The sequence below is a fragment of the Exophiala oligosperma genome (genome assembly GCF_000835515.1).
Source record: "Exophiala oligosperma strain CBS 72588 unplaced genomic scaffold supercont1.2, whole genome shotgun sequence".
NCBI classification, from domain to species: Eukaryota; Fungi; Ascomycota; class Eurotiomycetes; order Chaetothyriales; family Herpotrichiellaceae; genus Exophiala; species Exophiala oligosperma.
Window position 1 is genome coordinate 2687305 of NW_015622819.1, and position 17185 is coordinate 2704489.

The window sequence follows — 17185 nt, forward strand, 5'->3', positions numbered from 1 at the left end:
GTCGTGCTTTTCCGTGACCACCCCAGAAAGAAGAATTTGAGAAGGAAATATGCAACCCCCACTGCGAATCCACCTTGGAGTAAGTATGAAGCCATGGCCTTTTTCGTTCAGTCTTTGGTAAGTTCCAGGTTGTGACTGTGGTAGGGATCCGTGACCGCGATCACTGTTTTTGTCTCTGTTCCAGAGGAGGGAATGTCTCGTTTTTTATGATGACAGCACATGCTTGATATATCTCGAGGTAATTACCTAAAACAGATCATCAACATATACCCAACCCAAGCCAATTCCTTTCCATGGGAGGTCCGCCGATCAATTGACCGACCGACCGACCGATTAGGATCTAGGACCTCTCGTGGGCCTGATACAGCACGAGTTGCAGTAATGCTAGTAATGTTCGGTATTTACATGACTGGCCCAATCATCAGATTTGGTTGCAAGGCGCGGTTCGTCACCGTCATCCCCGTCAGCATCTTGCTCTAGAGGAAAACTTGACGCGTCCCTAGGTAATAATAGGACCCTCGGACAGCAAAACTATGATGGCGTTGATGCATATGTTTAGTCACGGCGGAATCCACAATGGCTCAAAAGTGATACGTCTAGAGGAGGGATGTGTGCGCTCGCTTGCAGGGCATGGAGCTGAAGGCTTTTTGTTGGACGAACGGACGAACGCCGCCAGCATTGCCATGCCATGTTACACGAAACCATCTTTTCGTGATTAAAAGAAAAGTAGCATCGCTTGTGGAGATAGTCGGGAATAGCTATTCAACCGTGAGCCAGGATACGGGGGTAGTCTGTACTATGGTGTAAGCACTAAAGACCTACCTACAAAAGGTATCATGCCCCGACAAGTCGGAGGTGACACGGCGGGAACAGCGGTTTGTATGGGCGAGTACGATTGATGACCTATTGACTCCTCGTAGAATACTAACTATTTCAGCTTGGTTATCTCATTATACTTGTAACCGAGACTCAAGGCTTGATCACTCCCCGTGATTCATCCTAAAAGTTGCATTCCAACGGTGGAATATCCAAATGGGGTCATATGTGGACCACCGTGAACTGAGTAACAACTTTTTTCACGATGATGTTCCACATATTGTTGACAAATCAAATCATCAGAGTGCCAAAGAACATTGAAAAGGTCTAAAAAAGTGATGGCTAGTTATCCTGGTATTTGCCACGACTCGCGCAAAAGTGTAAGATGACTAAAGCATGCCTTGAGCGCTCGAGACATTTGAAACAAACTCGTGCACGACTACGACAAAAAGCATGTTGTGGCCCTCTTGCAGGGGCAATCCGTATTTCTTTCAGCTGGAGATGTAGTCACCCGCTGCTTTTCGCAAGGCCAACAGTTCGACGAGTTTGGGTCCTGCATAGTTTCCATTGATGTCATCCTCCAAGTCGATGGCTCCTTCTGGTACGATCGCAAATGAACAACCTGGTTTCAACATTTGGTCATTAGTGTTGGGTTCGTGATTGTTGATACGTCCGAGGTAGGACAGTCGGAAACAGACTCACCACGAATACTCTCGTCCAACGCTATCGTCACCAATGCCTGCGTCAGTACGTCATGTTCCACGAGCGTGATGCCCTTCCCAGGTACAATACCCATCTGTGCCATGGCTTCGAGCCCTCCTTCGGTCATTGGCGTCTTCATCGCCCACGGTGCGAGGGCATTTACACGCACGCCGAACTGGCTATAGGCCTTGGCTCTTAAGGCGCGGAAAAGACCTCGTGTGCCGAATTTAGATGCCGTGTAGACTGGGTTGTGGTCTTCATCGATGTACCCGGACAACGAAGACACGATCGTGAGCGACCTGGACAGCGGCGAGACCGGGATGGTGCTCCCGGGGCAGTCGTCGGGAATCTTGAGGCGAAAGTAGTGCAAGGCGAGGACCGATGTGTAATATGCACCCTTCAGGTTGACCTCGAGAGGGGCAGCTGGTGGATGCGCCGGAGGAGGACCATCGACTGAAAGGTCGCTCTGGGAGATGTGTTCGAAGACGTCGGTGAACCCATCAATTCCGGCAAAGACTGCGACGATGTCTAGTGTTCTCGTAGGAGAGAAGTGGAGGGCCGCATGGAATGCCCGAAGTTGAGAGTCCCAATCAGTCACATCGCATTCAATGAACATAGCTTGATGCCCTTGCTGTCTCAATTCAGCACAAAGAGAGGATGCATCTTGTTTATCGACTATCGTGACCCGTGCACCCGACTTTGCGAAGAAGACGGCTGCGGATTTTCCCAAGCCGGAAGCACCACCAGTGATGAGCACACAGGCTCCTTTAAGCCTGGAGGGATCCATATGAGCAAGTGGTTGAACGACCATGATGGGCCGATTGTACAAGGACGTCTGTATTGTCGATGGTCGAGTCTCAAAGCACAGATGGTCTCAAGCTCGTAGGGCTTTTCATACGGTCGTACAAGCTGATTCTTACCCTATCTATGGGGGATATGGAGGTACTTGTAGATCGGTATCAATTAGCGCCCGTCAGGCTCACGAACGATCCTCATTCCGCAGATCAGGACATCTCGACTTCATACTCGAAATCGAACGATGTGATGCCAGGATTTTATGACTTGGTCCGTAGATCTAAAACATCAAAGTCTCGAGCAGAGACATGTGCTTGTTATCTCTCCAACAAGCGATGTCTGCGACTTTGCCGACTTGGCAGCTGAGTTAGCGTTGACAAGCTGAATTTCTGACGCCTTTTGCGGCTGAGGCCGAAGTTCTTTCGGCCGAGGTCTATCAATGGGTAGCTAGCTATACAAAGCGAGATGGCGCTGGACCGTCCGAAACAAAAATACGACGACATCAACTGTAAGTGGGAAGTGCCCACGTAAGACCTATGTTCAAGGCCGCCCAGTTCATGTACGCGGTCTGGAGCCAAGGTCTGACATTTTGGAGTATAGTATGTATACCGTACTTGGACATACTATTGTGATACTTGTAAGAACACTTGTGGATTTTGCTGAAGCCTATGAATATGAATGGTGCCAACAATCCATATTGAGTACGAGCATGTGCGGCGTTCCGCGCAAGTGGCGGCGGGCATAGGCGATAATCTCCACTTAGGTTGAGCCCCCAGACTTGGGCATGCTTGTTGCTATTTCCATTTTCAATCTGGATATCATGGGTTGATACCATAGCTTCGCTTGTGTAAGACGGGTCTGGAATCGAGAAGATGGAACGCTTTGTGGCCGAGACTGATGCTTACCGCCAACATTCTGTCCAGGACCTCATCAGTCTCAAGGGCAAGACAGCGATCATTACCGGTGAGATGGTAGCCATAACGTGAAATTCCGAATCCCACGAGCGTTTCCGTTAACATCGATGCCGCAGGTGGTGCTCGCGGACTCGGACTAGCCATTGCTCGTGGATGTGCTGAACTGGGGGCGAACGTTGCTGCCCTCGATGTGTTACTGGAGCCATCCAAAGAATTCGCAAACTTGACGAGCGACCTCGATGTGACTGCCAAGTACTACAGGTCTGTTCCCCATACAGATACATGCCGAACAGCAGCAGAGTACTCGTACTTACTGAGGTGGCAACAGTGTGGACGTTACGGACAATGACAAGTTGCGCGCGACGTTCGAAGCCATCACAGTTCAATTCGGAAGTATCGATTGTCTAGTCACAGCGGCGGGAATCGGGCTGGGAGGTCCACTCGTCGCCTACGAAAAGTCAGCCATTGAGAGAATCATTTCTATCAATGTAGGTCTTCCCCCCAGCTGATACCAGTGTCTGACTTGTCGCCATCTGACATTGTGTACAGGTTACCGGGACGATCCTGAGCTCTCAGTTGGCCGTTCAGCAGATGACGAAGCAAGGAACTGGCGGTGCGATAGTGCATGTGTCATCGATCGGGGGCCACGCAGGTATCCCAGGGCAGACCAACTCGATCTACTGTGCCTCGAAAGGCGCGATACTGGCATTTACCAAATCGCTGGCTGTCGAGCTCGCGGAGAGTCATATCCGAGTGAACAGCATAAGCCCCGGGTTCTTCCTGACGAACATGACACCGGGTTACCTCAAGCAAGACCTCGCCCTCCTGGAGAAGTTTGAGAGCTCCATGCCAATGAAGAGATTCGCGGATAGGTCCGAATTGAAGAGCACAGTGGCGTTTTTGTTGAGTCCTGCGAGCTCCTACATTACCGGACAGGATATAGCGGTTGATGGTGGAATACTGGCGTGCTAGGCTTGTTATAATATTTCAATTTCAATGCCACCACGTGAGAATAAAAGATATTCAATGTCATCAAAGTCGCATCAGAGTCAAACAAAAGTAGTTGTGATACGAGGAGCTCGTCTTCGTTCTCGTATTTGTTAATCAACGGCTATAAGTTTCTCCGGCCCCTGAATTGCATGGCATCGGTCTTTACGGATCAAGGATTTTCCCAAAACAGCGACATCTTTTATCGTTTTGTCGGAACAACCCGTAAACTCCGCCTCTTCTCGCTGGTGTATATGCTTCACCTTGGAGTTTTCACACCATAAACACGTCCTTTCTACGGTGACACATTATGCATGTCGGGGAGCGCTCCCCGTTGACAAGTCGAACCAAAGTCCTCCGTAAGTAAACGCCGCGATCTGAGCTTCATGCTCCTCCAGCGCCTGCGATGAGCAAAGTTCCACCTCCACGATGAGGAAACACAGTAAGTCCGGATGCGTCTTGACGGACTAATATCAATGATGTCAGGATGCAAAGAAAATTCTATATAAGGTGAGGACGAATGTCTCCTGAGCGTCATACTCAATTTTACCAAAGTCCAAAAATCACAACCATCTTCACGTACCCCAAGTTTGAACTTCGAAGAACCACCGCAGAGGCACTCATAAGCAATACTCAATTCCCAGACAGGTCATTCCTTTCCCAAGTTCCCAAGACGATTTGAAAACACAACCACAGTAGCAGCAACACCTACACCTCTCTTCTCTCGCCTCGACAAGGTCATCGGTCATCATGGCTACAATTCCTACACCCGTCCTCTCTGGCAAAGTCGCCCTCATCACGGGCGGCAGCAAAGGCATCGGTGCTTGCGTCGCTGCTTCCCTCGCCCGCCTGGGGGCCAAAGTCGTCATCAACTACGGCCGCGACACTGCCGCCGCCGAAGCCATGGTGTCCGACAAACTCGGGGGCTCCGACAACGCCGTGGCGGTCCAGGCCGACGCCGGCAGCGTGGCAGGTGTCGAGTCGTTGGTCAAGGCCACCGTGGACCGGTTCGGGAAGATCGACATCCTGATCCCCAACGCGGGAGTCTTACAGATGAAGACGGTCTCCGCCACGACCGAGGCCGATTTCGACCTTTCGTTCACCCTCAACGTCAAGGGTCCCTACTTTCTGGTCCAAAAGGCCATCCCTCACATGTCGTCCGGTAGCAGCATCGTCCTCATCTCGACCACCCAAAACTTCGCCTCGACCGTCTCCCCCCCGTACACCCTGTACTGCGCCACGAAGGGGGCCATCGACCAGATGGGTCGCACCATGAGTAAAGACCTACAGGCCACCAAGGGGATCAACGTCAACGTCGTCTCACCAGGTCCGACGGGGACGGACCTGTTTTATCAGGGCAAATCAGAACAAATCCTCAAGATGATCGCGAGCTTGAACCCGCAAAACCGCATCGGTACTCCCGAAGAGGTCGCCGAGGCGATCGTCTTCTTGTGCCGTCCGGAGGCGAGATGGATCACCGGTCAAAACATCAGGGTGAACGGTGGCCAGGCATGATACAAAATTGGACTACTCTCCGTACGACTTCCAGCTAGTTAGATACCTAGGTAGATTGCAATTTTGGACATGCGGTCATTTATGTGTGTGAAAAAAATCTCTACTGGCCCCCGCATTGATTTGACAATACTTGAAACAACCGTGAAATGTGTCGAGTAATAAATTCGACGAATAACGACCACTAAATAAGAAGGAGGATAAAAGTAACAGGATGAATGAGCCATCTCTCTCATTAACAAAATAAAAGGTCAACGTGAGGATGCAAACGCATGTGTATAGGTATTTCAAGGCTAGCGATACCATTTTGAGTCTTTCGTCTATTCGATTCGTCAAATATTCTAGTCAAACACGACCAACAAAATAGTTCAAAATCAAACAATACACGAGCCCGTAGAAAATATTCGTTCATGACTTTCATACAATTCATACCGCATCACATTCACGTGATGTCTGATGAGCATGGGTGGCAGCTTGGAAGCCTCTCGAGGCGTCGACGCGCTCTAGCCACGCTTCGCTGCCTTCTTCAGAAGTTTCTCCTTGATCTTCGCGACCTGTGCCTCCTTCTCCTCTTCGTACTGCTTCCGAAGCTCCTCCTCGCGCTTTCGCCTTTCTTGCTCCCTCTGTGCATTCCGATCCGATGGCGCACTCATGTACGGGTAGGCGCTGGGTGGGGCACCGTCGGGGCAAGGCTCGACGCCCACTCGCAACATGGCATCCCACTCGCCGCCACCGCCACGGCTGCCGCCATTCCTGGTACCACCACCGTGTTCGACGCCGGCGGCGCATGGGAGCTTGTCCACAATGTTGAACGTCTCCTGGAAGGTCTGGAGGCCGTTGTCGTAGTACCAGCGGAGCGATATGGTCGAGGCGGAAGTGTGGGTGCGGCCCGAATGATCGACCAGGATCACCGGTGCACATCGTCGGACTTCGCCTGACGTGGCCAGCGCCTTTGCTTTGCATATCAGGCTTCTTTGAAGGGTGCCGTCGTAAAGAGTATTGGCCAGCTTGACGACGTGTTCCTGGTCATCGGCAATGACCGAAATACGGACTCTGGTGTTGGAGGCCTGGACACAATTTCATACCACCATGTTAGTTTTGGAAGCAAGCTCCCACGCAGTGAGCCACGCCCGGCAGCAAACAAAACACCAACAGAGAAAGCCCAACTCGACACGGGCATGTAACATCTTGGGGTTTTGAGGGAACAGGGCAAGAAGACGCACCATCCTTGACACTGAACCAGATTGTGATTGATGGAATAATTGCGGCCGACGGCTCTGCCAGGAATGATAAGAAGCATCGAGCTGCCGGTGATTCTCTTGCATTATAGCACTTGGGCTCACATTTGCGGGTTGTTGAGGTGGAGACGGGCGACCGCGCCCCGTCGCCATTTCTGTGGAGGCAAATTTGAATGAGGCCGAGGAAAGAAAAGCCAGCCAGAGTTCAGCACGGCACAGCACAAACACCAGCCTCACCTGACTTGTTCTTCTGACTGGGCAGGGCAGCCTTTCGTGCCCAAGGCCGAATTCAAATTTCGATGATCCGCCTGTGCTGGCGGAATTGCATTGGAGGGAGTTTCTCCTCCTCATATATCCCGGCGGTGGAATCTTCTGCGGCAGCTGGCCATGCCCTCAACTGTACATCCTTGTCCAGAATGACCTCTGAAGGTCTCTCGATCGATGCTGCTTTCCGCCGTTCGTGAAGATCGGGAGTCACGTATACACCGGGGGCGTATTTGTCAATTGATGTACTCGTACAAGCAAACTGAGGAGTGGCGGAATCACCAAGAAGGACTCTTGATAAGGTGGAACAGAGCTTTTATAGGTACAAAAGACAAGGGAAAGTCTATCGCGTTTGGCAGCCATCGTGGCTCACAGAGTGAAAACATGACCAGGTGACCACCCCGTTATCAGGAAGTCTCAAGAATCACCTCAAGGGATTCTGTAGACCTCGCAGCATTGTCACTGTGTCTGTGTAACATTGTGCCCACGCTCGGTTTCAGTTTTTCCGCGCCATTGGTAGAAAAAGCCCTCCCGCTTAGCCCGATTCCAGATATTAACCACCTCTGTCACACGCCTGAGCATCACCAAGACTGTGACAAGTACCCCGGAAGAATGCCCGTTTTGTGTCTCGAAGAAAGTTGTACATTGAGAAATTTCAGTTTCTCATAAGAGGGCTTGCGCACGCCGACAAGTTGGTTCGGCACATAACGATCGACTCAATTTACGACGTGCAATGGCAGAGAAGCCGCCAACGTGTCGCAATGGCTGGGCTCCTGTTGCCGTCTGGACCGATGATCTCGAAACGGCAAGTTGCCACTTGATTATTCTGGCCTTTTCCGGTTGTTTTCAACGAGAGCAACAAATTCGGACCAATTTTCCTCGATCCAAGGACGGCCAATGATACAATCAAATTTTGCTGGCGAGGTATTCCGAAGTATGTAAAATGATGCATGATGCTGATATGTGGAAGTTGTTTGAGAAGAGGAAAGGCGAAAGTGCCAATTCAAGAGAATGGTGCTTTCTAACTCGCTATATCCACCGAGAGAGTGAAGCAATCCTTGATAAGGCCTTCCTTCAATGTTGAGCTGGGCGAAGGCCTCGTGGGATATCAAGTTGAAATCGGCTCCTGTGTCAAGGAGAGCGCGTCTCGAGGTGGTTGAATGTTTGCGTCCTCCATGGTGTGTATTCTCTTTTTCAAGTTCGATGAACATGTCAAAGATGAAAGGATTTTGGCGTGGCCTTGTCCAATTCATCATCACGACCTTCTCAGGGCAGCTTGACGCAATACACCTCCGGGGACTATCTTCCTGATCGGGACATTTCTTGTGGACACCGCGGGAGGATTCGCTTCCTTGCATAACGCACATTTCAGGCATAGAGTGCGCGGCATTCCGACTGCGAGTTCTTAGAGAAAATCTCATCATCGCTCCTGGTCGATCAAGCATTCGGCGAAACCTCAGCAGACAGATGGTCCCTGCTTGAAAGGCGGGCGGTCAGGAACCCCCAGCTTCTTTGCCTGTTTGCAGTTTGCGTCTCAATCACTGAAACTGTGTAGATTAAAAAGAGGACCCAGCAAAGCTTTGGACTACTCCAATGCCAAAGCAACACCACGATGAGCCCACCCGCAAGGATGCTCTTGTTGTTCTTATATATGAAGAAAAGACAAAAGCTGTCCAAGTCTGGCAACGCTGTGCTTATGGCAGGTAAATACATGTCGTACAAAGTCGGCCTCGTCCCTCGAGCCAATGCAGCATGGCGGACTGTTGCAAACTCCTGCAAGCATAGGATGAACTGTGCCTTCGTATCATGATCCACAGCTGTGACTCTCCGATATTCTGAGACATGGTGGAGAGAGGCATATGGGAGGATACTTTCGAGATACTTTTGGGATGCAATCGGAAGGACCTCCCACTATTGTGAGTTGGTGTCACTGCAGGACGAAGTATAGTTTATGAAGGTAGGCATGCTTGACTGCAAGGCTGGATTTGAGCATTGCCAATGATAGAGTCGTATAAACCAATCCAAGCGTGAGAGGAAAGGGAAAACGCAGATAGCTTGCCCGGATAAAATATCAGGATTTTGTGACCGCAATCCGCAACCTATGGTATGTCAATGAGTTTGACTGGACAGGAGGCACAACACTCACGCACAGATGAATCCGATTCCTCTGTGTCGATATCAGTCCACGGATGCGCGTAACAATGTTTGTTGCGGCACCCGACACGTGTATCGGGCGGAGGCACGGTTGATCTTCTCGTCACTACATTAGAAGCTGTGTGGTCGTTGAGAGACTGGCAAGCTGACCAGGGGAATTGAGCGACGACCCATGGATGGAGCGAGCGGTGATGCACTGTCAATACGGGGCCATGCTAATGGATGCTGCTCCCGTGTTTTCTGCTCGAGGGCGAGGCCCGCTGGCAGGGTCGGGTATCCTTGCAGCTTATTGTCATCATTGGCTTTCAGAAGTGTTCAAGTAGGACAAGAACACAACGGGCACCACATATAAGCAGACAGCCGGGTCATTGTGCGCCCGCCTGGATAGAACTCCTTGACTTTGTGAGCCGTGAGAGAGGTTGTTACATGGTCGCCTGCCAAAATGACCGGTTACGGGGCCCTAGCATCGATGATGGCAAGCCATCAGAGCGCCGAAGCTTTCAGGAAGTTTTCCAGCATGAACCTGGAAAATATTCTTCACATGCAAGCCGAGTTACAACACCTGGAGTTGATCATCAATGAGATAAGGAAGATCCCGGAGTTGAACAGTTTTGATCGAACGTGGATCGAATGTCCTGAACACATGTCAGAAGATGATATACGGAAGATTTTTGAGCGGTCAAGGACCCTGCTTGACGAGTACTGTGAGCCGCAGCCGTCCCGCCATTGACCAGGGAACACACTCTGACGCGCACAAAGATCGAACACTGCTGCAGACCGCGAAAATAAACGCGATGCACGCGCCCCAAAAGGACAATCTGGACCTACGAAGGCAGTGGTACGATGAAGAAAGTGGTGGCAACCATTTCCTGTATGGGGTGGAGGCAGCCATTTTTCGTGACGAGAGGATCGAGGCAGACTTCATGACATTGAAAGAGAATCTGGAGAGTCAAGATGCCTTGGCCAGGTTCCTGGGTCGAAGAATAGTGCCACTATATCATCGCACGGTCGGACACAGGATACACCGTCCCATGGACGAAAAGGCGTTCGAAAGAACGTGCTATTACACGCCCGAGACCTTGGTGCGGATTGGAAATACAATTTGCATGCTGCTGTCCGCAGTCATACCAGCTCTCTCGATCCTGGTCTTGTTCAGTGTACAAAGCATTGGAGGACGATTGATAGCCATCAGCATGATGAGCTTAATATTTTCCTTGGTGATGAATGTCATTGCTCAGAGACGAGCTGACGTATTTATGTCCACTACAGCCTTTGCTGCGGTTCTTGTGGTGTTTGTCGGGAGTGCAAATGTGATGAACGGTTGAGGACAGTGGTATGGCAGGAATTCCCCGACCACCACCATGTTTGGTGACACATTCGGAACGGAGAGTGCATTGTACAGCGGGAGCCTGGAAAGTCAGTGCTACACAACCATTCTGTGCAAGGGTGATATCTCTGCGGAGTGATGTTTTTGGCTGCAAGCGTTGAGAAGAGCGACAGTGGGTTGCTAACAGACCGACTTTGAGGTGATCTAGCTGGATTTTAATTCGATCACAACGCATGAATAGAGAAAAGGTGAACCTGTTGTCTGATGAAGGTAATCCGCCTGTGCAGACAAGGCAGAATGAGATTGATTCGAGTCAACTTTCAAATAGGTGTAGAGGCCTGCCAGCCAGGATACTGAGTATGGCTTCAGTCTAGGGAGTACGGATAGGGGTCCTGGTATTGCGAAATTGGTGATGAATGAGCGAGAGCCGAAGAGATGAGCCACCAAAGATGGGTGTCCGAGGTCAAACTACGAGGATCCGAGGTGCGATGATCCGTGTCAGCATTTCTGATCACGTGAACGCAGCCGGAGGAGGGTACGAATACGAATGAGGGGGGGCAGCGAGGGGCAGAGCTCAGCACTGCGCTGTGCTGTGGACTACGGGTAATCATAATGTGCAGTAGGACGGAGCATTCGCACAACTAAACTCTCTGGGAGCTCCTTCGGCTAAGCTTCGTTCATAATTCAAGCGCTAGAAATATGAATAATGGGAGTGATGCGACAATGACGGAACTATTGAGGGCTACGTGTAAAGTGGAAACCGAAGGGGAGAGAAGGGAAGATGGGGAGGGAGGTAGCCGAAGGGGGGAAAAGGGAAGCTCGTCAGGCCAAAGCTCCGAACTCAGGTCCAACTCTCTCAGCTCCAGCTCCTGCTCCTCCCAACCTCCTCCCATCACCCAAGCCAGACCGAACTCCCATCTCCCATCTCCATCTTTCCCTCTCAACCTTCGCCCTCGCCCTCTTCCTCTGTGACGGCCTTTTCCTAACCCAGCCTTTTCTGCTTCCCACTGACGCCAATAGCTTGGACATGCTGGCTCCGGACGCAAGCCCGAACCGGCTGCTGCATCATCATGCCTCCTCTACCCTTCCTCCCTCCTCTTACTCGCTCCTCTCGTACTCCTTGCTCCCTCCTGTGCCTTACTCCTGACTTTTCCACTAGTCTCGTTTGCTTTGGGCCCTGACGTTGACTAGAAGCTCTTCCCAAGAGCCCTGATTCTGTCTCTCAGCCGTACTGACGTTCTACCTCGACCTATATTTCCTGTCTCTCCCTGATTTCTCCCTTCTCTTCTCTCTCTCTGCCCACTAAACCCTAAAGCGCCCACACTTGCTCTACTTCTTCCACCTCTTCCCAGAACACCTAGACTCGCTCCATACAAGCCTTCAGAATGCCTCGAAGAAGACGCCAGGACTCCGACGAGGAAGAAGAGGAGGAGGAGCTCCAAGCTCTTCCCAGTGATGAGGAGGAAGAGGAAGAAGAGTAAGATACCTTTGCTTGCTGTTCCCTGTTGATGCGTCTTCGTCGTTTTAATATTCCATCCATTTGCGCTTGATGCGACTTGTATGCTGTTGTCAACGTTCCTGCGTCAGCCTCGAATGGGCATATGCATTGTTGACCTCACCCATTCCATGTTGTGATCAAGTATCCTGCGCGATGTTTCTTTATCTCTCGCGATCGCAGTACAGACTAGGACAACCTGTGATTTCATGCTGACGTGACAAATCTGTATCAGATATGAAGATTCCGAGCTCGACGACGAGGAAGGAGAAGAAGACGAAGAGGATGCAGAGGATGGAGAGGATGGAGAAGGAGAAGAGGACGAAGAGGCTGAAGAGCGTAAGTTCTAGGTTTCGTTCTGTGTGAATTTGAACCATGTTCGTCGTGCTGACTGATTTGACCACATAGCAGCACCCGCGAAGAAGCGCAAGGCTGACACCGACGACGCCGAACCTGCAACTAAGAAGAGCAAGACTGAAGAGAATGGCGCTGATGAAGAGGAAGATGCTGAAAATGATGCTCCAGACGATGAGGAAGATGAGCAAGAGCAAGAAGAGGACGAGCCTGCGGTCAAGACAAAGGTTGTCCAGGAATCCGAGGGCAAGGCAACGGCAGCCGAAGCAGAGACAGAGAAGCTCGACGCTGAAGAATAATTGTCTTCCAGCATGTGCGGTTCATCTTGGGCTTCGAAGGTCTTTGGGAAAACTCTTCCAGATAGAGAAAACGCGTACAAGTCGGTTACAGCTCGGTATCCAAGAGTCCTTTCACTTGCCTGTAGTCAACAACCATTCTTCTTGTTTAAACCCATTCCATGTCTTCTTGTTTGTCATTCACGAATAGGTACATCAGTATAGTATGGACCTCTGCGAGTGACAATCTACTCTAGGTTCCGAACATTGTCAGCCTGGCATGAATTCGAGTCTATATAGACCGAGTAAAACGACCTGGCTGGTACGCTTGCACCCTGAATGATAACCTCTCCATGAGGGAAATGTGAGTCGTCTGTGAGAGGGATATAAAGCAGCTGTGACGAACACGTAACCTGTCTCCATGAGCAAGTACAGAGCGTGAACGATCTACCTCAAGGTAAACGAGCATACTTGTAGTTTGCCGAAGGCGGCCAAAACAGGCAGAAGCTCAACAAGTATCTTGGCCTTTATAGTCCGGGTTAATCTTGCATTCTTTTTGGGCCTTCTTCTTCATCATCTCTCCCAACGTCCGCTTCAAGTCCCATATTGGTCGGGTAATTATAATAGCATCAAAGTAATATTCGCACAGGGCAATCTTGCGGATCATCCGTCCTATGGATCTCTGTCAATATCGGAGCTCATGCCCAAAAGTCGATCGAGCGACGAACGCCTTTTGAAAGTGCAATTTGAATCTCCCTGTCAGATCAGCTTATCAACTCACGTCAATGCTAACAATCTTCCCTCGAGAAACCTTATAAACCTCGTGAATCTCATTCCACGCAGGAGTCTTTATCCAGAATGATATTCATGATGGCTGCTGCCCCTTTCAAACTATTCCAAGGTAGGTTCGCTACTTGCCGTCAATTCCACGACCCAAGAGACCTTTTGGAATATTGCGGCAGGAGACTCTCTCCTATAGCATTTAAGGCACACTACCCAGACCGTCCTGTGTCGTACAGGCGTTGGCCTCACATCCCGCGCAAGGCGTCGGTTACGATATGGTCATCAATCCTCTCTTGATCGCCTGCCTCCTCGTGGCAGGCCTGGGATTAGAACTCACCTATGCCCAACCAACAGAGACCGTTCTCGCCACTATCACACCATGCCTACACGCTGTCGAAGGATCTTCGCCTAGGCCTATCATCGTGACTGAACAGTATCAGCCTGTGTCCACATGCGTACCTTTATCCGAGATGTGCATACGAAATAAATGCTGGACGCACTACACCTATTCCACCTACGATTTTGTGTTAACGGTCATTCCCTGTCCTTCGGGTTCACCATCGACAGTTTCCACAATTACTGAAACTGAACAATCTGTCCGGGTCTCTCGATTGTTGACCACCATCGCAAATCCTGTGGTTACTTCTTTCATTACTGAATCGGCCAAACGGCATATTACAATTGTCACAACTAGCATCATCCATACAACCGTCGTCAAAGAGTGGAGCGCACCGTACAAGAACCTGGGTCCTTTCGCCATAGCAGGGTATATGGGTAGTGGCATCTGTACTAATTGTTTAGGGCCTGGAGGACAGAACGTACAATCACTGGATGTTCTTGAATGTCTCGAAATATCGACGGAAAGAAATGCGATATGCCGCCAATATCCTGAAGTCTGGATGTATATCACACGGCCTCCTATCTCCCGAACTATATCGACCGTATGCTCGACGCAAACATCACTATCCTCCGCCGGTGTCTACACTTTCCGATTTCCCTATAGAATACCATCTTCTACAATTTCGATTCCGACTCAAGTCGTCAGCTATTTCATAAATAGTAAACTCATGACAAGTGTTAAAGCTCCTATTACGTCCATTCTCTCGGAGACTGAATGGATTTTCACTATCACTCGAACCTATACCGAACCCACGTTGATTACTATTCAGACTGCCATGACCAAGACCTTAGCATATGCTGCTTCGCCTTTGACTTTCCCGAGTGAACTGTAAGCTATATTCTCGCTTGTCTTTCTTTTTTTTATTCGCCTGCTTTCTTTTTGCGAAGTCTTACTAACGCAGGATAGCACTACGACAACAATTCCAGAGGTGCCTTGGGTGGACTGGAAACACCCAACGACCACAACCTCATCGTCTGTTAGACCTCCCACTTCCATACAGTCCAATGAGTTTACCTCGACATCTTCGGGTCAGTCATCTACATGATAGTGAGGAGTCCAACTTCGGAAGTCAACTAACTGGGTCAAGGTACTTTATTTACGACTTCGAGTAGTGGCTACGGATCTATCAGTACTCAAAGCTCCCTCGTGACCATGAGCACCAGTATCTCACTGACCACCTCGAGCTCTCAATCAACTAGCTCCAGCCACGTTGTCAGCAGTACAGCCCAGCCCACAACTACTCTAAACACTTCCAGCACTCTTGTTACAAGCAGTGAGTTCACTACGACCAGCGCTTTTAGCAGCCGATCCACGATCACACAATCTACTACAAACGTGCCTATCACTACAACTGGGGCTGGATTCAAGATCCAAGTCCAAGAAACGCCTTCCGGGATAGGTCGGCGGCAGGACCCAATCACAAAATACATCTCATTTGATGACAATAACATTGCTGTCGAAGTACCAGATTCAGCTTTGGCAGCGACTATTTTCATGGCTAACAACAATTCTCTGGTATCGAGAAACATGTTCCTTGGCATTCCTGGGCTTGTGGGAGAGGTTCCGCTCCGACTCACCGCCGGTGCCCCCCTCGGGCTTTATACCTGGTTGATCACCGCGAGGTTGATCGAACTACAAGGTGTTACGGGATTCTGTAGGAGTCCTTCAGGCTCTATCACAGCTTACGATGAGCCTAGAACTTGCCCTCGTCCGATTTTCCTCATCCAGAATGTGCCTACAAGTTCGACGACCGTATTGCCAAGCACAACCAACAGCGGAACCTCTGACAGTACAACTATGCAGTCCCCCACTTCGCAATCCACCCTCAGCAGCAGTTCTCTGGCCTCCTCTACAAACTCAGCCCAATCTTCGACTCTGCAATCATCTATCTCCTCACCCACGAGCTTCGAGCAGAGCAAGACGTCCACGGCATCTCCGACAAGTACCTCAGTTTCGACTAGCGTCACAGTCACAATGTCCAGTCAAACGGAAAGTTCTTCCTCACAATTATCTGGAAGCACTTCCTCGGTCTCATTTTCTTCTTCAACGAGTCCATTGATCAGCTCAACTGTATCGCCGTCTTCAAGATTAGAAACAACCTCCTCCACCTCAGCCTCGTCACAAAGCTCCAGTTCATCATCAACCTTTTCAGGATCTCAAAGTACGAGGTCGACCTCCTCTAGTTTCGCACCGACTAGTCCGAGCTCGCAAACTCCTTTTACGACCTCCTCAACGGTCTTGAAAACTTCATCATCGTCCATTAGTACCACGCCTCTTATTTCTCTCTCCTCCAGCTCGCCTTCGACACTCTTGCCAACTACCAGTACTGTGTCTCCAACTCCATCTTCAAGTTTGACCACGGTATCGACATCGCCATCCTCAAGCTCAGTGACACACACCACAATACCCGACAGCACGTCTTCGTTCACACTATCTACCTTGACGACTGAATCTTCGACCACAACAAGCCAATCTCCAATAACGTCGCCTCTGGGGACAACGACGACGCTTGGCAGCGCTACTACCTCTTCTATATCGACCACCACCAGTGCTTCTTCCGATCCCAGTAGTTGTGCTGCCCAAGCAAATCCATTCTTCAGCAATGGGGTCTCTATCATCCCATACTGTGGCACCGCAGTCTATGGAACGAACTTCATCTCCTATAAAATTGTGGACGAGTATCTGGAGTGTGCCACCTATTGTGTCAACGTGAAAGCTTGTTCGACGTTCGTGTTTGACCGGGGTGGTGCTTGTTTTGCCTATACGGGCAAGTCAACTGTTCACGGTCCAAGTGATGATTCGGACTGCGGAATAATTGAGACGACATCAACTACCAGCACTTCTATGTCGATTACCATTAGCACTTCTGTGTCCATTTCCACCAGCACCGCTGTGTCAACTACCTCTAGCTCACTGCCTCTTCCTAGCGATTGCACGGATGAGACAAGCCCTTTTCTCTATCAAGGCGTCTCCATCACTCCATACTGTGAGACAAAAATTATTGGAGTCAATGGCATCACCTACAAAGCAATAGACAGCTACTTGGACTGCGCTGCTTTTTGTCTCAACACCCAATCTTGTTCGGCCTTCATGTTCCAACGTGGGGTTAATGGCTTCTCTGGGAATACTTGTTATCTTTACAAAGGACGGCAAACTGTGGCAGGTCCAG

At 50.2% G+C, this 17185-nt stretch overlaps 4 protein-coding genes across 4 annotated transcripts; 3 read left to right on the plus strand and 1 right to left on the minus strand.

Annotated features, from left to right (window-relative positions):
• The first annotated feature begins 4776 nt into the window (after positions 1 to 4776).
• PV06_02391 (uncharacterized protein) lies at positions 4777 to 5788 on the plus strand. The gene has a single exon (XM_016403066.1). The coding sequence runs from the start codon at positions 4965 to 4967 to the stop codon at positions 5727 to 5729; it is 765 nt and encodes a 254-aa protein (XP_016266963.1). The 5' UTR covers positions 4777 to 4964; the 3' UTR covers positions 5730 to 5788.
• A 1891-nt stretch (positions 5789 to 7679) lies between these two features.
• Positions 7680 to 9547, minus strand: PV06_02392 (uncharacterized protein). The gene is made up of 2 exons (XM_016403067.1): positions 9375 to 9547; positions 7680 to 9327 (listed from the first exon to the last, which is right to left on the minus strand). The coding sequence occupies exon 2, from the start codon at positions 8671 to 8673 to the stop codon at positions 8050 to 8052; it is 624 nt and encodes a 207-aa protein (XP_016266964.1). The 5' UTR covers positions 8674 to 9327; positions 9375 to 9547; the 3' UTR covers positions 7680 to 8049.
• A 2051-nt stretch (positions 9548 to 11598) lies between these two features.
• Positions 11599 to 13007, plus strand: PV06_02393 (uncharacterized protein). The gene is made up of 3 exons (XM_016403068.1): positions 11599 to 12186; positions 12440 to 12543; positions 12613 to 13007. Exons 1-3 carry the CDS (start codon positions 12095 to 12097, stop codon positions 12855 to 12857), a joined length of 441 nt encoding a protein of 146 aa, XP_016266965.1. The 5' UTR covers positions 11599 to 12094; the 3' UTR covers positions 12858 to 13007.
• An 884-nt stretch (positions 13008 to 13891) lies between these two features.
• PV06_02394 (uncharacterized protein) lies at positions 13892 to 15977 on the plus strand (the record flags this gene model as incomplete). Its single annotated transcript, XM_016403069.1, has 4 exons — positions 13892 to 14844; positions 14923 to 15044; positions 15104 to 15670; positions 15820 to 15977. 4 exons carry the CDS (start codon positions 13892 to 13894, stop codon positions 15975 to 15977), a joined length of 1800 nt encoding a protein of 599 aa, XP_016266966.1.
• Between the last annotated feature and the right edge of the window lie 1208 nt (positions 15978 to 17185).